General features: G+C 37.5%; 1 protein-coding gene across 3 annotated transcripts in view; it reads left to right on the top strand.

Moving 5' to 3' along the window:
- LOC143862725 (uncharacterized) overlaps positions 1–20,729 on the top strand; it is a 32,110-nt gene extending 11,381 nt beyond the window's left edge. For all 3 annotated transcript variants that reach the window (XM_077373805.1, XM_077373806.1, XM_077373807.1), the window contains 7 exons: positions 4,356–4,559; positions 4,675–4,735; positions 10,103–10,216; positions 12,944–13,057; positions 13,134–13,223; positions 17,116–17,190; positions 20,506–20,729. In XM_077373805.1, coding sequence (XP_077229920.1) covers positions 4,356–4,559; positions 4,675–4,735; positions 10,103–10,216; positions 12,944–13,057; positions 13,134–13,223; positions 17,116–17,142 — 610 coding nt within the window. In that variant the 3' untranslated portion in view covers positions 17,143–17,190; positions 20,506–20,729. The remainder of the gene's footprint in view (positions 1–4,355; positions 4,560–4,674; positions 4,736–10,102; positions 10,217–12,943; positions 13,058–13,133; positions 13,224–17,115; positions 17,191–20,505) is intronic.
- The last annotated feature ends 1,010 nt before the right edge of the window (positions 20,730–21,739 follow it).

Here is a 21,739-nt window from a genome sequence, read left to right as displayed (position 1 = left end):
AGTTTTAAGTTTTGGTGTGTCATGTGTAAAGAAATCCTGAATATTATTTTCTCCACAGGCCACAAAAGGTTATTGATCTGCATGAAAGGCTTGATCAGTTGGAACTAATTCTCCAAATTGTGTCACAAAGGTTAGGTCGACTCACCTCATTCGTGGATTCTCCACATAGAGGGAAATCGGGAACAAAGCTGATGCTGACAGCTGACGGGAATTGAATGATGGAGGATCCTCCGGCATCAATTCTTTTTTATTAACGTGGGGCTCTTGCATGTGAAGTTCAATGCTGAGTTTGTGATGATCGAGATCAAGGACATAATTATGGTGAGAATCGATTTGTTCGAGCACAAGAATGAAATCAATACTCAAGAATATAGGTAGGAATACCCAAATTCCATGATAAATAAACTCTATATTCTCTACAAAAGGACTGCATACAAAAGATAACATAGAGTGTTTTTTTATTCAAAAGACACTCACCACGTCCAAAGACCATCAATGAAGAGGCTTAACAATGATCTAACATCTTCCGGACATGGTGTACCTAAGGAGGAAAACTGCGTAATCTTAATTCAGATGAAACATCCAATGAGATCATTTCAAAGAGGATGGTGGGTAAATTACAATTGGAAGATGAAATCCATCTTGGACCATACAAGATACAATGGCTAATGAAGAGGAGGTGAGGTAGTTGTTACTATCGTTGCTTAAGTCTTTTTTTAATTGGACCCAGGTACAAAGAGGAAAGTCTGGTGTGATGTCATCTCGATGGATGGATGTTACATACTGCTAGTGCGATCAAAGACATTATTATCGGGATGCAACTCGTACAGGGTAGAAAAATATATTCTTTGCTGAAGGATGGAGAAAAATTGACACTTTGCCAATGAAAGAAGATTTTAAACCTAAATATTGAAAAAATGGGGGGGAAGGGGGCATAGTTTTCTTTATTTGGAAAAGATGGTGGAAGAAAAGTAAAGAATTGGGATTTGAGCATACATTGGATAGTAATGATGCTATTCAATCAGCTTCAATTCTCAATTCTACAGTGCCCTTAAACTATGAAGATTTGGTCCTAGAAAAAAAATGGAAAACAAGAAGATGAGCTTCCTAAAATTGGAGATGGTTGCATATATTTTTTTGGGTTGGTTGATTTTTGCGTATATAATAGTGATGGAGAAGAAAATAGAGAAGATAAAAATGTTGTGAATGAAAGATTGAAGCTAAGCTTAATTGCTATTTTTGAAGATAGTTCTCTGAAATAGAAATTGTTCTTCAACGAAGTATGTTGTTTGATGAAGAGTTTTTTTTTTTTTTTTTTTTGTGTGAATTTTGATTCTTCAAGATAAGAAAATTTTGATCCAATCCTGAAAATATTCTTGGGTAAATCAAAATCGAATATTTGTAGTCTTTGTGACCAATGGTGGGAGACATTTCATATGGTTGAAAATAAGTGAACCGGAGAATTGGTTTTTAATTATAGGGTAGCAAAGTATATCCCGAAGGAAAATTAAAGATATAGAAATTCCTAATTTTCTTGATCGGCGTAACCTTGAGATATTGGTAACATTGTTGGTTAAACTTTTCTATAGATGGTTGATTATCACGAAATAAGGAAGAACAAACCTACAATCAAAGGCTTGGGTTTTCAAACGATGGCTTACGAAAGTTGGACTACAATAAGTTGTCGGCACTTGAAGATGCAAACTTCAGGACAAGTTTTTTTCCAAGCGAGGGGGAACTGATGCAAACAAAGTTTCATGAAAAGCTACTATTTGCCTATCGAATCTTTTACCTTTCGGTTGCTATTGGTAAGCTGTCCAAGTCCTGTTGAGCTAAGGTTGTGGAGCGAGTTGAAGAAAGGCTTGCAATGTGGAAGAAGAAATGCATATCCGTTGGGGTTGGATCACCTTAATCAAAGCAACTTTAGCCAACATCTCGATTAATTTTGATGTCTATCTTCAAGATGCCCATATCGATTGATTGTACAGAGAAGCTCCAAAGGATTTGCTTCGGGATGGGAATGATGTGCCTAAAAGATAGACATTTAATTAATTGGAATGCCATTTCACCCCAAATACCAAGGAGACTTGGGTATTAATTCATTTCAAATAAAGGAAGACCGAAATTGAGTGGTGCACCATTTCCCTCCAAATTGCGGATGGGGCTCCAATTCGTGGAGTGGAATTTGCTCAGCTCTAGAATAATTTGAGGAAGGTATGCAGATCATCATTGGTTAGGTACCAATCACTACATTTTGGGAGGATAAGAGATTGTCAAATGCCCCTATCATAAGTTCCTATCCTGATCTTTTAAGCATTGCTCTCAATAAAGAAGATGCAGTGGAAGATCTGGTGGGCTGGATAAATGGAAATGTAGAACGGAAGTGGAACTTCCGCTGCTATTTCAAAGATGAGGAAGAAGTGAATTACTCGTAGCATGTGGAGAGCCTAAACCAGTTGTATATTTCTTCCCATCAGCATGATAGACGATGCTGGATATGGGAGCCGAATGGCCAATTCTCTGCCAAATCTTTCTTCTGGATTTTTTCCCTTTGTCTTCTCAGAGGTGCGACAAAGTGCGTACTTGGCTTCCTCCTACCCCTCCCCTATGTCGCCGTTTTCAGCTGGACTGCTCTCTCGGATAGTATAAACATTTTCACTATGTTTCATAGAAAGAAGATTAAACTGGCCAGCCAATGCGTGATATGTGAAGCCGATGGGGAATCTGCTTCTCACCTGTTCATCCTCTGCAAGGTAGCCCATGCAATTTGGTCTGCTTTGTTTTAAAGCTTTGGCATTACTTGGGTGCTACCTGATTTACTAGGGAATTTAATTTCTAGTTGAAAGATCTTGAAGTTGGGCTAAATGTGTAAAATTCTTTGGTGTATCACTCCTTTTGTTGTTGAAAATTTTCAATGGGAAGGAGAAAAGTACTGGATCTCTTATTGTCTCCTTAAAAAATTGAATCATCCTTTGGGCCATATGTGGGTACCGATATTTTGATCGAAGTTGATTCCTATAATGTAATCACATGGGCTTCTAAAAAAAAGTTAAGGGCCCTAGAGGTTCACAAACTTTATATTGCATATCAGGGATTTGGAAGCTCTCTTGGACATCGGTTTCTTGTTCATCCCTCGTCTCTTCAATTCTGTGCTGACGAGTCGGCAAAGTCGGGGAGGAGCAGTGGTAGTCTGATTGTGTCGAATTCCTTCCCCATCCCATAGAATCCTAGTTGTTTAATGTTTTCATTGTTTTCTATTTATGTTTATGTTTAGTTTTGGTTTTGTTTAGGGGATTCCTTATGCCTTTGCTGTTATTTTTTCTTTCAACAAAGTTCAACCTTCTTTCAAAAAAGTTCATGAACAAGCCCATACTCAACTCAACTCAACAATGCCTTTGTCCCAAACTAGTTGGGGTCGGCATGAACAAGCCCATAATTCAGCAAAAATGATTAGTAAGAAAAGAGGGTTCATTAAGATCCAAAAGTACAACATTAAAAAAAAAGATCCAAAAGTAAGCCCAAAGGCGGCCAAACATCGTGCCAACACCAATAGCGGGACCTATAGAGCTCCATTCATCTCAGTGAATGATACGCTGGTTCAATATGATTTGTAGAGTTCTTAGTGTTTTTTTTAATATTTGGGTAAAGTTTAAGTTAGTTTTCGTGGTGCACGTGTAAAGAAAATATGAACAATGTTTTTAAGACAATATGTAGACACTTTCTATTTTTGTCAGGCTGATCTAATATAAAAACTAGGGCTTACTAATGTTGATCTAAGGGTTGAGACTTGAAATTGATTCTAATACCAATGGTTAGAGTTTAACTAGGGTTTTTAGGTATTTTTGGCCTTTATATTTATGAACTTATGATTTTTTTTAATGGCATTTATGAAGTTTTGATATACTTTTCAAGAGGTTAATGAATAATTACGAGTTTTTCCTATCGGGTTTTGGGTTTTTACAGTACTTTGATCATGTTATAATCAAATCTATTGTTATTTTATCTCTTGTTGACATTGTTTGTGAAGATCTATTAGATCTTTTGTGTGATTGATCAATTCTCCAGTTTTCTACTTTTGGTTGATTTCTAGTAGTGTACTGTTTTTTGAATAGCAAATTATTTCACTAAAGAGATCGGCGACCGAGAAGATTTCTAGTAGAGTGTACTTCATCTGATATGATCTCATGAACAACAAAATCTACATTGTATTCAATTTTTTTTTATAATCTCGCATCATTTACGTCCTTCAAATGAGGTATTTGATGCACTTGGCAAATAACCAGATATTGCAATTGAGTACAACTTCTAGCTATCTCCTCGTTATTTTGACATATATTCTATTTTATGGCCGGCAGTGAGATGGGGGCCCACTTTTCGCCTTGTGGAAGATTTTTAGCAGCCTGTGTTGCATGTGTGCTTCCTCACATGGAGGCTGATCTTGGATTGCAATCACAGGTGCACAATGATGCCACAGGGGTTGCAACATCCCCAACACGTCACCCAATTTCAGCTCACCAAGTCATGTATGAGCTTCGGATCTATTCTCTTGAAGAGGCAACGTAAAGCTTCAAACTTCACTCTTCTCTGCATTGTATATTTAGTTCATTTCCATTATCCTGTCTAACTACTGCTTTATATCTCCATAATAATTTGACATTCTCTTTGGATATTTAGCTTCGGTTTAGTGCTTGCATCGAGGGCAATCAGAGCTGCTCATTGCCTTACTTCCATTCAGGTGAGTTGCTTTTTGAAGATTGATTTGAACTATTGCTTTATTTCTTCATATTTATTGATTCACTTTATCTATTAAGTATTCTCTTTACTTAAAAATACATACCTAGCAGTTACGAAACTTTCTATATCGCTATCATGTGCGTTACTTTGTTATTGGGAATGTATTTAGTATAACTACACCGTACAAACAATTGCTCTTGTCTATCATGCATATCATGATAGTTACCAGGTTGGGCATAGGGGTGCAACTTGGGTCGAGCTCAACCTGATCCCGACGGGTTCAACCCAATTTTGTTCCGGGTTGGGTTGACCAACTCGTACCTCGGGTTGGGTTAGGGTTGGAAGAAGTGAACCCGAGTTCAATTCTGGTTGGGTTCGGGTTGAGGCATGGACAATCTGGCCCAACCCGGAACCCGACTTTTGCATATGAAAAGCGGGAAAGCGAAATCGCAAGCCGCTGTTTTTTGACTTTCAAAACTCCTTATTTTTTTAAAACTTTCAATAGGTGCTAGATTACTCAATTTGACTACCGCTTTTGACACCTATCACTTTAACTTTGTTGAATAACATGTTGTAGGGTAGTTTAGTCATTACCTCTAGTATAGAGGGTAATGTAGTCTTTGTACTCACTTGCCCTATTTGGGCCTATATATACATTGTATGTGTGTAGAGCTCCCTAGTGGAGTCTTTCCAACCTTCACTCCTGTTCTTCTTCCTCTCTTCTCTAACCCTAGATTACTTCTAACATGGTATCAGAGCCAATGGGCTGATCCTTCAAGAAGGAAATAAGAAGAGTCTATCTCCCTCCACGCCGTTCATCTCTTTCTCTCGTATCTCATTTTCCTCTCTTTATCTTCCTATAGTTTCTCCTCAAATCTTCCCTAAGAACTCTCTTCCTTATTGTCTCTCTCGTATTTCTCTATTTTTTTTTTCAAACCCTTAAAATCTCTCTCGGTATTTTTTTGTGTGTGTGTCATCATTTCTCTCTCGGCAAACCCATTTTCCTCGGTCGTATTTACTCTCTTTCTCTCATTTGGGTTTTTGTATGGAGTATTGTCTTCTTGTCCTTCATTCTCATCTTTGTTTTTCTCCGTCTATATTTGTTGTGTTTCATATCTTTTGTCTTCGGCTCTAAGGTGCCCACCAAGTGTTTGGTGAAATGTCCGAAAGAGATTTGGTGCCTTGGATGTCTTCTTTTCGTTTCAAGTTGAAGGCCCTTGGCTTCAACTTGAGGAGAGTGTTGTCTAGTGTTGTCATCTCTTTCTTTCCATTGTTTTGTATGTGTTTTGTGTTGATGTCATCTCTTTATTTACATTGTCTAGTGTTGTCTTATATGTCTTTTTTATATCTTTTATGCAGTTCTTCAAGGCGCACACCAAGTGTTTGCTCAAATGTCTAAGAGAGGTGTAGTGCCTTGTTTCTCTTCGTTTCTTTGTCTTCTTCAAAGCGCACACCAAGTGTTGGATAAAATGTCCGAGAGAAGTGTATTGCCTTGTTTGGCTTCGTTTTTTTTTTAGTTGCAAGTTGAAGGTATTTGACCTTCAACTTGAGGGGGAGTGTTGTCATATAGTTCTTTGTGTTTTTTCTTTAGAAGGAGTGTTGTCCATTTTGTTGTCTTTTCTTGAGGGAGAGTGTTGTTAGTGTTGTCTTTGTCTTCTTGAGGGAGTGTTGTCTTGTTTTCACGTCTTGTTTTCATGTCTTCTCCTTCATGTCTTCTCTTGGCGTAGTTTTACGCATTCATCTTTCTTTCCGGCTTTATGCCTTATCTTCACCGGGCGATGGTTCCCTATCGTTGTTGGATTATCTTCTTCCTTTTATCTTGTTATCTTGAGGCGGCGGTTTCCCCGTCGACCTCTCATTCGGCGACGATGTTCATACCGTCGACCTTCTTTCTAGACGATAGGTTCCCCATCGTTGGTTGGTTATTTTCTCCCTCCTTTTCCGGGCTATGGCTTCCATATCCATAGTTGGTCGGCTCTCTTACAGGCGACGATCTTTTCCCGTCGACCTATCTTTTCCGGACAATGGTTTCCTCATCGTTGGTCGGCTCTTTCCAGGCGACGATGTTCATGCTGTCGACCTTGTCTCCAGGCGATGGTGTCCCCATCGTTGGTTGGTTATCTTCCTCTTCTTATCTTCAGGCGACGATTTTCATGCCGTCGACCTTGTCACCAGACGGTGGTTTCCCCATCATTGTTTGGTTGTCTTCTCTATCTCTTCTTCTCTCTAAGTGACGGTTTCCCCGTCAACCTTCTATCCGATGGTTTCCACATCGGTTGTCCTCATTTTTCACATGGCGATGTGCTGCTTCGCCGATGTTCGTTGTGCGCACATTTGGTGTGCTCATTTTGTTTGCTGGATCGTAGTTGTTCCTGCCATGGCGCCTCCATTGCTTGTGATATGCAGATGTGATCGCGTGCTCTCATTCAGGGGGAGGCCCTATTTGTTCGCTCTTGTTGTTGTGCTACTTTAGGGGAGCTGCTCTTTTTGATGGCCATTGATCTCGATGCTGTTTATTGTGGCCACTGCTGTCCTTTTTAGTATTATGCTTTCATTATGTATTCACCACACCAACTTGAGGAGTGTTATACCAAGCTGGATGTGTGTATGGGCTTATTGTACCTTTTTGATGTATGGTCCTCTTCTGTTATTTTTAGTTGTTGTAATCTCCTTTGTACCAAGCTGGAGTTCCCTAGTATATACGCTCCAGCTTGAGGGGGAGTGTTGAATAACATGTTGTAGGGTAGTTTAGTCATTACCTCTAGTATAGAGGGTAATGTAGTCTTTGTACTCACTTGCCCTATTTGGGCCTATATATACATTGTATGTGTGTAGAGCTCCCTAGTGGAGTCTTTCCAACCTTCACTCCTCTTCTTCTTCCCCTCTTCTCTAACTCTAGATTACTTCTAACAAACTTCTCCCAGTGCCCTCAAATCAATTCATATCAGACAGCAGACTTACTTTCCCCCCTTTTTAATATTTTTTTTGAATGGCTCTTTTTAATATTGTTTTATCTCTTTGCAACAGTAGCACTTGTTAGTTTCATATTTTATCTAAGGAAATGATATCCCCCCCCCCCCCCTCGACGGATAAATGTTATCCGTTCAGTTTCAAAGGCAAAGAAAAACGTTAAAGGGGGTGAATTTATCCTCATACAGTGAACCATTCTCACAGAAACCATTTGGGGGGGGGGGGTTGGATATCATTTCCCTTGATATGTTCTCTATTTCTCTCTTAGGTTCTTCTCTCTTCCGACTACCAGAAGGCAAAACTCGAACCTCCCTTGTTTTTTTCGGCGACAACGAGGCATTGGTCGCGAGTGAGGGCAAGGCTTGATCACATCGATCTTTCATGCGGACGAAGAAAAGCCTCTTGCTGGATCCTCAAAAGGGGTTGATTTGCAGGATGAGGACGATTTCAAGGTTTTCGTCAATTGTTGAATCATGCTCAGGCAAACCCAACCATACCCATTTGGAAAATCGGCTTGGTCGGGTCGGTTTAGGGTTCCGTGATTTAGTCTCGGGTTGACCCTCCTCGGGTTAAGGCTTGGGTTGGGTCGGGATAGGGCTGAAATAGTTGTCCCTCAGGTTGGGTTCGGGTTGGCCTCAACCCGGTCCAAGTCATGGTTTTAAACCGAAATTTCATTTTTCGCCATTTACCGAATTTCGGACCTAAATTTTGGATTTCGGTCTGAAATTTCGGTAATTTCGGTCCGGAATTTCGATTAAATGCCATTATTTATTTTAAGAAAAAAGTGTTACAAAATTTCGGCCGAAATTTCGAACCAAATTACCAAATTTCAAATTTTGCCGAAATTTTATTTTTCGGTGGGGTCCGAAACGGTTACCGAAACCGAAATTTTAAACCATGGTTCTAGTTGCACCCCTAGTTGGGAAATGAATTCTGGAAGCGAAACGTAAAACGTAAGTGGGAAGCGTGAGGGATGAATAGAGGGGAAATGAGAAACGAGGAAGATAGAAAATCGTATGAGAAACGTCCTAGGAAGCTACTTACAGACGTTTCAGAAATGATAGAGTAACGTTAAGGGAAACCGATATGAAACTAGGAAAACACGAAATGTGTTTCCCTGGATTTGAAATTTTTTAATTTCAAATTTCTACTAGCTTTTTAGTAGCGGTGCAACTTGGGTCAGGCTCAACCCGAACCCGACGGGTTCAACCCGATTTGGAGGCGATCCCAACCCGATTTGGAGGCGGGTTGGCTTAGGGTTGACCATCCTCAACCCGATGATCGGGTTGGGTCGGGTTAGGGTTGAGGGAATGCTATCTCGGGTTGGGTTAGGGTTGGCTTCAACCCGACCCAACCCGACCCGAGTTGCACCCCTACTTTTAAGCATAAATACAAGCATTTCCGACAACTCTCATCATTCTTGGCTAGAAATTTCACTTTTTCATTCATAACGCTTATATATGAGGTATTTCTATAAGCCCATGCACTTGGGGTTCAGTCTGCAGTTGGCCATATCAAAAGTTATCAATATAAAAAGTAAAATCTTAGAGAAAATTGGAACATGTTGGAGAAAATAAGGAAAACATAGTGTGAGGTTTCAAAACTCCCCCGTGTCATCGTGGACTCTCCCAAGTCAATTCTTCAATTCCGTTTTACCTTGGCCGCATTCTTGTCTGCGCTTGCATTTTGTCCTACAAAGTCAATCAAGACTCCTTTGACTCTCTTGAGTTATGACCGCGCCAACTGAGAACTCGACCGCATCGTGCCGAGTTGACTACGATTTCTTTGGCTGCGTTTTGACCCGCATCCGCATTTCAAAACACTGCAAAAAAGTATTGGCAAAGGTTTATGCACGCATTCACTTATTGGAAAATAAATACAACTACTCAAGGGCTCACAAAGTTGACTTGTCAATAATGTGGAACTGGAAGAAATGGAAGAAAAGAATACCTAAACCAGTGTTTCAAAACTCAAACTTAGATAAGACCTCTGTCAGGATAAAAGGAAATGGACTCTAAGGAATGAATGATTGATGTGGTCAATTTTTTTTATCAATGCGTGCAGCCAAATTCCAATTGAGTAAATGTTGGCCCAATTATAGGAATTCTGGGCATAATTTCTTGTATGAATTTTGTATTTCAAATTGCTAGAATGCGACTTCGCACAATTATGGTTCATTTTAATCTTTATCTAATGATGTCATGAACTAAACTGTTATGGAGAATCAGTAAGAAATTAACGATTACGAATTTCAATTGAGTCCATGCCCAATTATAAAAATTCCTTGTATTCGAGCATAATTTCTTTTATGAATTTCGTATTTCTAATTGTTTGATTATAATCTTTACACTTTTTTGGAATATTTTGTTGAATTTATGCTTCAATTTTTTATCTGCAGTTCTCACCCACATCTGAGCACATATTACTGGCATATGGTCGTCGCCATAGTTCTCTTCTTAGAAGCATCGTTGTCGATGGGGATACAACGGTACCTATTTACACAATTTTGGAGGTAGAATCTTACTTTGTTTCTCCCATCTGGCTTTCATGTCTTTTGACTCAAGAAATTTCTGTTTATTTGCATATACACAATTGAAATCTGAAGAAGTGATTATTGGTTCCAGTTCTCTTGGTTATCTGAAGTATGGCTCATCTGCTGGATGTTGATGTGAGCTTTTGCTTAACTTCTTTCCTTGTCAGAGTTATTTGGACCAGCTAACAATTTCATGTTGTTGTATGATATGGGCAAACCATTTTTTTTCTTTTTCATCAATAGTATATAGAAAGTAACAAAGTTTTTGTTTTCTTGTTTGCTCTTATGTATCTAGGGTCCATCTGAGCAACAAAAACCTGTTTCTTGTTTACCTGAATTCTCCTTTTGATATTTATATGGCGAGAGTAAAATGAAAGAAAGGATTAGTAAATTTCTTATATTGTTAATTCATGGATGAAAAGGAAATGAATTTAAACAATAGAACATTTCTATTGTTTTTTTAAAAACAATATAACATTATTATTCTTTTACATTTTTTGAGAGAGAGGATGGTGAATCGTTACCCCAATGATCTAGGCTGATTCAGTCCGCCTTTACTTTTTTTTTTATAACTAGGTTCTTTAATGAAATCTCACCATTCAATTCAAAAAAAAAATGTTTGATAACTAGGTTCGATCAGAGCACTCTACTCATCACTCAAACATAGCCTGTTTGATAACTAGGTTCCATCGCAGAGCTCTACCCATCACACCAAAATAGCCTGTATGGTTGTTAATTGTATCTTTATCGTCTTCAGTTTATTTTATCTCTTCCCCGTCCCCCTATGATGTGGAGGGTTCATCCGTTCTATCATCTATGATCAATCAATGTGCTAGTTTCTTTTATTAGACACAAGGGGAATCTATCCTTGTAACTGAAATAGCTATTGAAAATTCAGTTCGCAAAAGACAACATTTATCTACATAAGATGGGCACTCTGGGTAATCTAAAGATACGGAAAAGGCTGATTTATTCCTGCGTTGGTTTTTTTATTGTATTGCTTTCTGGCCTGTTTTCTTTTTGACTACCTCCGCCATTGGCTTTTGCCTTTCTTAATAAACTTTCCACCATTCAAAAAAAAGAAAAAAAAAGAAGAAGAAGAAGAAAAGGCTGATTTTTATATCACAATAGAAGCCCAAGTTGATGGGCATTGCTGATCATGTAGTGATTGCTGGGATTCTGTGTTAATCTATTATTCCATCTCAACATAATTTGAATGAACCATGATTTATTGTTATCTTCTTAGCTAGGTATGAAATGGTAAATGGGAGTAATTCATAATCACTGAGGTTGTAAACAAACCCATTCTTTATATGCTTAGGTGGGACTAGCCAACTATTGGCGGACTACCTAGAATGTCATGAAATCTGTCACACTTGGCAATCTCCGCCCCTCATGTGACCTTACTGTTTTTGTTTTCCATTTTTAATAAAATCTAATCATCTTTTAAACTTCGAAGATACCGTTGGAATCGAGGAAATGAGAAATATTTGTGAGGGTTTTAAACTGAGTCTGTACTATTTGGAACATGATTCAGCTGGTTAGAATGTGATGAAATCTGCCAGTCCTTGAAGTGTCCACAACAAACTGTGTGTATACCTTTACTCATATTGAACTTTGTGGTTTTGTTGGTGTGAATTCAATTTCCAAAATTTTGAGATGAGAAGCAATTCCTGGTTGGTAGATTGGCTATTCTTTTCTATGGGGAAATCGTAATTTGGAAGCAAAAAAATCTTGCTTCTATTCTTTGAGGGATTGGACTTATGATTAGTAATCCATGCACTTTTCATGACTTAATACCACTACCATTGGGGAAGTCGATGCAAACTGAGGTGGCGAAGCATGAAATTAAGTTGCAATATATCACCTTTGTTGTATGGTCATTCCCTCCTTCCTTTTTGTTGGGCAGTGTTGCCACCTCCACTATCGATTAATCTATGGATCGTTGGTATAATTATATTCTATAATGTAAAAATAGGACAATTTTCCAACTAAAACTTATTCGATGGTTGTAACACCATGTTGATTGAAGGCTTGTAAGCATCTTTAGATTGGGCCAGCCTGTGTCTGATTCCTTTTTCACTTCCAAATTTTGATGATGATGAGATGGACAATGCAATTAAATTGTTTTGGATGTTATCTGTCATCCTTCTTTTTACGTGAATGTTAGCCTTATGGGTTGAATACTTTTAGTGGTGAATGTTCCATCCTATTTTGGTTGAGAAAAGAAAGTAAATGCATCAATGACAAGATTCCATCTTAAGTTCACATCTAGCTGTACAGTTTTTTATCAATGTGAAAGTTCTACGGGAGAATTATGGTTAAGTTGCAGAGGCTAATCATTTTTTAAAAAAAACAAAGGAGTTGCAGAGGTTAATATCAGTGTTTAAAAGTTTGTATATGGATAAGAACTACCCCAAGGTGAAACCAAGACAGGGGACAACTTGGGTGAGTCAATCATTGACTCGTGCGTGTCAATAAAGTTTTTAATTGATTCCGTAGGATTAAAACTGAGTCGACTTGGGTGCCTCAATGATTGACTTAAGGACTTTTAAACAGTGGTTAATACATGCAAGAGTGTAAGACTATGGATATATTGGATCGAACTGCTTGATAATTACTTTCTTGGACTATTCAAGGTGTACCATATTTTGGTATTGCCATTTGCCACATTTTAAAGTTTGTGTCATGTTATGTGAAATCCAGGTTTATAGAGTTTCAGATATGGAGCTTGTGAGTGTTCTTCCTAGTGCGGAAGATGAGGTTAATGTTGCATGCTTCCATCCTTTAGTCGGAGGAGGGCTTGTTTATGGAACCAAGGTAAACATTGAACTGAATGGCATTGTTTAAGTAATTGCACCTGTCTACTATATCAAATTTACCTTTTTTAATGCAGGAAGGAAAGCTTAGAATCCTTCAATATGATGGTTCCCATGGCACGAATTGCACGGGCCCAAATCTCTTTCTTGAGGAAAATATGCTTGAGGTAGTAGAACAAGATTTGAGTTTGGAATTGATTTCTATGATGAAATAATTCTACTTTTTTCTTTTTAAAACTTTCCTGAAATTCTTTATTTCAAAAAAGAAAAGAAAGAGGAGGCTTTCCTTACATGTTCTGTTCATTAAATGCTTCTATTATTTTTTAATGAGCCATTCATAGGTGTTTTTTCACATATTATAGCTCCATGACCCACTTTTCTTGCTGATAGATATTTTGATTCTGTGACCATCTTATGTGTATGATCTTTGCACCATCCTGATTTTATGAACTCTTCAACATGTCGCCTTCAATTGAAAATTTTACTTTTAAAGTGGGGAGAAGGTTTCTTGGCATTGGAAAATTGTTTGTTCATCTCTTTTAGAATCGAACCAAGACCTTTTCCCATTGTTAACATGGTTAATTTTTTATACTTCAAAGACCTTTTATTTTAAAATTCCTTTTGATGTAGGACAAATCACAGCTAAGTAGTGTTGCTTAGAAACCAGAATTAGAACTCGAGAACTCAAAGGGAATGTGTGTTGAATGATGGAAAGAAAGTAACACATTTGGACAGCGATAAGATTCTAGGTTATGACATGAAAATATGATCAGATTTCGAGAACTTAAGACTTTCCATGAGCAAAATTAATTATAACATCAATTCACATAAACCATGCTAGAATCCGAGAATAGAAACAAATCTCACAATTCTAAAATTTCAGCAACTCACAAAAAAGATGATTCAACTCTCCCGTGCAAGATTATGACAAGGTCTCAAATCTTATAAATCCCAAAAATAAGTTTCTCAACTGGGGCGTTTGGTTTTCAGAGAAATTAGGAAATCTGGGCTATTTAGGATTGTGGGAATATAAATTTGGGAATATGGGTGAAGTTTAGGGTTTAAAAGCCTAAAATCTGTAGTTAGATTGAAAAAATATTTCTATGAAGTCTAGAGAAGGTTTGGAGGGGTGTTGACGTATGCCAGGAAGGTGCATATGTGTGTCAAAAAGGTGCAGGCAAGGGTTTTGGGCAAGTTTAAAGGGCACATGTTTTAGGATGAGATCGGATAGGTAAAACACGGAAAAAAAATTAGTGTTCGAGGTCTTAGGAAGGGGGGATGGATATTTCCTATTCCCAAGCTGATTTGTAGAAGAAACTAAGAAAAAAATAGAGTAGGTGGCAAGTAATGAAGGCAGAATATACTTATCTCTAGGCATCCCACTACCAAAGAAGGAGATGAAGCTTTTCAAAAAAAGAAGCAACTTTTCTCTAGAGAAGTTCTCAATATCAATGTCAAAGTGTCTTTAGTCTCTCCCAAACCCAACACAAAGTGTTTATACTTTATATCAAACAAATTAAAACCCTAAGCACTAAACTACCCTCTATCAAAATTTTCGTAATACATTTGTGGGACCAATTTAAAACACTCATAACTCAAAGAACTTAAGCAATTTTGATGGGAAAAGACCCTACTACCCCATATGACTTAAAAGAAAACTCATTTATATAACTAAACAAAAAACCTAATGTTTATTACAGAAATATAAGTTCTAGGGCATTCATGCCATTTGTAATTAATCGCTTAAGTTCTTAAGTGACCACAATGGCCTACATTGCAACAAAAGGGAGTCCTTGTATATGTGGACTTAAAGTGAGTTAGTTTCCATGATGAGTTAGGAGTAATATTGGGTTTGAAGAGTCCTAGTTTACTTGTTGTAGGGAGAGTCTATGTTTTATGAGTTTTACTTCAATGTAGAGTTAGTAGTTAACTTTAATAAGAGTTCTAATCAGACTAGGTGTTGTTTTACGACAAGATTTATGAGTCTCTCTCTTTTTTATTTTCGTATGACTTGCATAGCCTATATAAATATGGAAAATCTGACATTTTCTTTTGTTGATGGGTGTGATGCCTTTTTTAAAATGTGTTGCTTTGTATTAGGTCAGTTTTCTATCCCTAAACTCCTCTTTCACTTTCTTCTCTCTTTCTTCTAGTCCCTTGTTTTCTTTTCCCTTTCCTTCTTCACCCTCCTCGGTTGGGTTCATAAATTGCTTCCTCTTTCTACTCCCATCACCCATTTTTCTTGATCTTTATTTTGATTATCTATTCATTCTCTCTTTCACATGTCTGTCATGGATTCACATCAATTTGGTATCAGATCCTAGATTCACATCATAAATTTAAAATAACTTTCCCAAAACAAGTTTAAATGAGTAAAAAAATGGCATTTAGAAAAAGCATATGAAAATTTTCTTGAAATTATCCTATTTTTCCTAATTACTCATCGTTTTTCTTCCTTCTTATTGTAACGTAATTAATCTAAACATGATTTTCCACAAACTTAGTATGGTTGTCTAAGTTTTTGAGAAGATTGAGTCAAACTTACATGGCAATTAAAATGATTTCTGACTTGCTAACCTATGTCACAAATATCTCCGATAAAAAAAGGGCAACCCGGGGCACGAGGCTCCCGCCATTGCGGGGTCTGGGGATGCAGAGAAGTTGTTTCCGTGATGCGAACCTGTGACCACCAGGTCACAATGGAGCAACCTTACCGTTGCACCATGGCTCGCCCTCTTTCACAAATATCTCCGATATTTTCAAAATATCGCGTTTTTATCGCTACATTTTGATAAAACGACAAAATCTCAAAATAATCATGAGATTTTAAAAATATTGCAGTATTTCATTTTTATCAAAAAATATTGCGATAATATCATGATATTTTCCTAATATTTTTATTTTATATTTCTTCTTAAATTTTATATATTTATATTTTTTTAAATGATTTTATTTTTATCGTTTTTTCCAGATATAAACTCGAAAAAAATAAAAAAATAAATATATCCCAAGTTTTACCCTTGCCGAGAAATTCCTGAGAACGACATTTGTGACATAGTTGCTGACAACTATACCATCGCTAAAGGTGGGCTCTCACCCTTTGTAGACATAGAAGGCCATTCCATGACTTGAAAATTTGGCTCAAGTTCATAAGACATCTATCACACACATATATTGGGAAGGAAACACTACCGCCGATTCATTAGCAAAAAGACATCTATCTCTTTTCTTTTCTTGTATCTGACCATCGCGGTCTTTTTAATGAAATCAACTACCATTCAAAAAAAAAAAAAAAAACTACATTTTCATATTCCGGGGTGTTAAAGTATAAAAGATAAATAACGCCTTTCTCCAACAGCTTACGCTTTTGGAGAAGTTGGTAAGTTAACATGGTATCAGAGCCAAAGGTCTCGAGTTCAAACCTCCCAGATAGCAAAAATCCACATGTGATGGTCGGCCCAAAGTGGGACCACATGTGCCACGTGTTTGCCGAGTGGGCCACACGTGCGGGGGAGTGTAAGTATAAAAGATAAATAACGCCTTTCTCCAACAGCTTAAGCTTTTGGAGAAGTTGGTAAGTTAACACGGGGCTCCATGTCCAAACTGAAATGTGAAACTCCTCAAATAAGAAACCCTGTTGCAGGTGGTTCAAAAAAATTTATTAGGCTTACCCTTGATGGACGTTTAAGATGGTTCAAATTTTTTTATTAGGCTTACCCTTGATGGACGTTTAAGTTCTAAATGCCTCTCTTTTTTAAGAAAAAATGGGACACTACGTTTCTTCAAAAGTTTGAGTATGCATCATAATTCACTTATATTTCTGTTCTTATTTGTACTTTATCCATTCTTGAGCTTTATGTCAAGTTGAGGTTGCGTTCCACTCAAGTAAATTTGCTGTAAGTTGTTTTCCTTAACGGATATAATTATTTCCTTTTGTGCAATTTTATTACATATGAATGTCTTTCCTTCTCTACATCTTTTCATCTGCAAGAACTTGGATTTAGTCTATTACATATGACATGATGATTATTGTATTTGTATTCTTGTTTTGTTTTGTAGGTCCAAACATATGCTTTGGAATGCTAAAACCTTGTGAACATTATACTTTTACGAGATATGTACTCATCTTGAATGGTATTATACGGCTGCCTTCTGATGCCTTTACCTTTTCTCAAAATGTCTATAGTCATCATATATGTTATGTTATTGATCTTCAATATTTTACATGTGTGGTAAAAATGAAATAATTGCAAATTTTGGTAAGTAATTGCGATTACTTCAATAGTATAGTATAACGAATGTTTGAAGAGTGCACTTTTTGCATAAAAGGAAGGTTCAAGGGTATATTCATTTTGAAAAACAAAACAAAGAAGGCTCAAGGATGTTAACACTAACGCAATGCTCTAAAAATGTCATATGAAACAATCTTCACATTATAAATAGGATACTTAAAGAGATGGAGTTTTGTTTTAGTTAAGATAACCCCTGCCTCTAAGCATCCAACTTTGGAGCTATTTTGGATTCTAAATTGTTATCTGACTCCCGATATAGTTATAGGACCTTATTGTTTATAATTTTCAGCTTCATGCTCTTGACCTGGTGTGGAGTCCCATATTCGATGAGTAGTGGAAAATACATTTCGACTTAACCCATTTGCAAGAGATGCCTTTGTGAAGCTTGCATTATAGATGTCCAGAGAAGTCCAACTTATACAAAATCATTTTAAGAAGGTGTCATACTTGATTTCATAGCAGGTGTTGGATGTTTAAAGTATCTTTATCTTTTTCTTTAATTTCTTTTAGTTCTCTGTTTTCAATTCTAGATCAAATCAAACCCATGAAGTAAATAGTGATCAATGAAATAGACACCAATGATCTAGGGTCTTGAGGATCACTTGATCCAAATTTCAAAGAAAAGGTTTTTCTTCATTTATTCATCAAATGTGAAATTGGATAGGATTGGATGGGAGTCCCATCCAATTTCCACATTCTAGAGGGTTTTTCTTCATAGGCCTATAGTACTTTTAAACTTCCACAAATTCTAGAGGGTTCCAATCCTTGGGTGGGAGGTTTCTATCAATAAACCCAACGATTTGACACTTGAAATGGGAAACTAACTTTGGACTTTGACTATATTAAATCTAGAAATATCAAATGTTAGAAATATAAATCCTTTTTTGAATGTTGATGCATAAAAGGAGAAAACTCCCAAGACTAATGTTGTGATCCGGACATCATTTTAGCCGTGATATAGGACTATTGGACATATGCTATTTTTCTTTTACGTAGTATTTTATTTTATTTATTAGAGTTTCATTTAGCCTAGATGTGGGGGATGTTCACATCAGGCAATGACCCACCTTACCCCCTTTTTTTCATTGCCCACTTACCCTTTTAAAACCTATCTTTTATTGTTGTTAGTCATGGATCACTTATTTCTCATTTCCTATTAGCTGAACTCCCAAAAAGCTCACTTAAGGCCCTTTAATGCCTTTTTTTAACATATTGGTTAAATATAGGATCTCACCACTTAAACAACTCTACTCCTTCGTTAAATATCCTAAATACCCACCTGAAAAAGGCATAACTCTAGAAAACACGAAGAAATTCCATCCCATCCCACTCTTCCTTTCTCCTTTCCTGCCCTCCTCTGATACACTTTCCTTCTCTCTTCTCCCGTGACCTTCCGCCATCCATATTACCATCCTCCTCCCTTCTTATATTCATCCCTCTCACTCCGACTCTTGCTTCTTTGTCTCGTCTTTGTATTATCATTTCCTTTCCCTTATTTTCTCCTCCTATCATACTTGATTTTATGAACCACACCCCCTCCCCCAATCTTTTCTACTCTCATTACTCATTGTCTTTATCTTGATCTTTTCTGGATCTTGATCTTTTCTTCATCTTGATCATTTCTGGATTTTGATCTTTTTTTTTTTTAGAATCTTTCTGGATTTTGATCTTAATCTTCGCTTGATCTTAATCTTATGTGATCCAGCTTTTATCTGCATGCCATCCTCAGAGATTTTCCATTTGTTTAGTGTCTAGGACTTTATTTCATTATGTTGATATTTTAAAGCCTAGATGTGGAGGTTGACCACATCAACTAGGGCTCACAACACCTCCCACACATCTCATCACCTACGTTGCCTGTATTACCCTTAAGTGGTTAGTGCTTATTTTATCATTGGATACAGGCATTTAAGTCATTAATCTTCCCAAAGAAGATGCAAATGCACCTTTGAAATCAGGGAAACTGCCATCTTACTGCACTATTAAGGAGAAGATCTAACACTGAATGATATAGCATCTCTTAACTGCACCTTCGAAAACACGATTGCTTCTTTCTTTTCAAGAAAGCCCATAGCAAAGTACCACAGGATCTGTCTCCTCTTTGGCCAAGGGGGGTAGCCCCAACCCTCAAAGAGATCCGCAATTTGTTTGGGAAGACCCACTGAACTTCAAACAAACGAAGCATGAAGGACAATAGCTCTCTGGCCACCCTGTAATGAGTAAATATGTGATTAACCAACTCTTCTGCTTCGATGCACATGGCACAATGGCCTGTGATAATCATCCTTCCGCTGCACAGGTCGTACATCATCAATATTTTGTTGAGGCAAACCATCTAAGCAAACACACAAACTGTAGGCGGACCATCCATCAACAGCATACAGTTCAGAAAGTTTGATCTGAAGCAGAAAACCCAGTGCGGGACTGTTCTTGCATTTTTTCCATTTACCACATACGGATGCATCCGTATAGAATGCATGGAAGGCCACAAGCTTAATCTCTTCTAACCATATAATTTTTTCAAGTTGAAATTCTGCGATTCCCTCTTGAATATGGTTCCATTTCGCCATTAGCATAAGCTCAGATAAACTTATCATGGTTCAATGTTAGCATTCTGTTTCTATATTTTTATTTGATATTGTGATTCCCTCTTTCGAAGAGAGATTACATAGAGGGGACAAGAGGTCCCCCGGAAGCAATGATCAAAAGTGTACAGTATCCAATCCATTGCACAGCCCAAGAAACAACAAGGTTCATGACCAAACTCAAATGTCTAGAGTAGAAGTAATGCATAGGGACGGGCGGTCCACACCCCTTTTCGCCAATTCATCAGCGCTAGTATTTGCCGTACACCTCTGATGCGACAGCTGAGGTTTTATAGATCTAACCGAATCTCGAATCGCATCAAGAGTATTGTACAATCGCCATGGTCCGCAACGACTACTTTGGGCCCAAGCGATGGTATTAGCGGAGTCACCTTCAACTATTGTGATTCCCTCTTGAATATGGCTCCATTAGCTTGAGCTCATAGATGTATCATGTTTCGGTGTTAGCATTTTGTTTCTATTTTTTATTTTATATACTGTGCTCACCTTTTATATGTTTGAGAATATCTGTAAATTTGTATTTTGATGATTGTTGGTGTGCCGCATTACAGGGAAGGGGCGTGCATTGGAGTGGAGAACGTTTGCTTGAACATCTGTAAACAGAGAGAGCTTTCCAGAATCGGGCTGTCTTCACTTCTCATTTCCCAATCACCTGTAAAACCGAAACCCATATTTGTGTTTCGTTATTGAAATATATATCTATGTGAAGTTAGTGTCTCAATACAAGTTATTTTTCCTCAATGGTGTTGAGCAGTATCAAATCAGTTTTCTTATATTTTTATGAGGCAATTGCCCAACAGTGATCTAGTATCTTTGAAGGAGAGAGCAGCCACCTAAGCTCACTCTTTTGCATATTTTGTCTTATTCAACTAATTAATCTGGGTTGTTCTATCCTGCTTAAGTGAGCCGCAAAATTGCCTAGCAAATCCCATAATAAATTGGAAATTATATATTCGTCTCCTTTTCTTCCTTGGGCCAGCCCCTTCTATTGTAAAAAGAGTCATTACTACACTAGATGGGGCTGACATAGGGAAGAAAAGGGACCAAATATAAAGTGACATATTGGCCCAAGTTTTAACGAATTAAGCGTCAATAGCAAAACCGCAAAATATGATAAAAATTACATTCTAGAAGTAGGACTGTCAATCGGGCCGAGCTTGGGCGGGCCTAAGGTGCTCAAGCTCAGCCCATGTCTATACAACGGTTTCGGGCCAAGTTCGGACCTGACTTAATTAGAAATTTGCTTGCCCAAACTCAGCCCAAACCCTACAACGGGCTTCGGGCCGAGTTTGGGCTTGCCCATCACTTCTTATTTTCTGCACGAGAAAAGACTAAGCCAAGCACAGAAAAGCCAATTTCATAGAAAGCTATTAAACTTGTTGGCTTTGGCATGTGAGAAAAGCCACACCGATTGATGTTTTGCCGATTTTATCTTATTTATTTAATAAATCTAAGGTCGAACTATAGTCTATAGGATATGATGATCCAAACCGTTCAAATGGAGTGGGCTGAAGAGGGGCAAAATAAATAAAGAAAAAAAACTTATTTAATGTCGAACTATAGCCTATAGGATATTAATGTTTAAGTAATCTATTTAATTAATATCTACTGATTTTTAAGGACATAAAAAATCTTGAAAAATTATATAGTAAATATATTATCGGGCCCGAGCCTATAACAGGCTGGACGACCCTTGATCAAGTTTAGCCCAAATTAAAGTTCGGGGTTCAACTTTTGACCAAGTTTTGTTCGGCTTGCTCTCATTTTAATTATGGGCGGGCTTTT

The sequence above is a fragment of the Tasmannia lanceolata genome, unplaced genomic scaffold (genome assembly GCF_043159265.1).
Source record: "Tasmannia lanceolata isolate RefF3 unplaced genomic scaffold, GAP_Taslan_0.1 ptg000037l, whole genome shotgun sequence".
In the NCBI taxonomy this organism is placed as follows: Eukaryota; Viridiplantae; Streptophyta; class Magnoliopsida; order Canellales; family Winteraceae; genus Tasmannia; species Tasmannia lanceolata.
The sequence above is the reverse complement of the archived record's forward strand: the minus strand, read 5'-3'. Positions and strand labels throughout refer to the sequence as shown.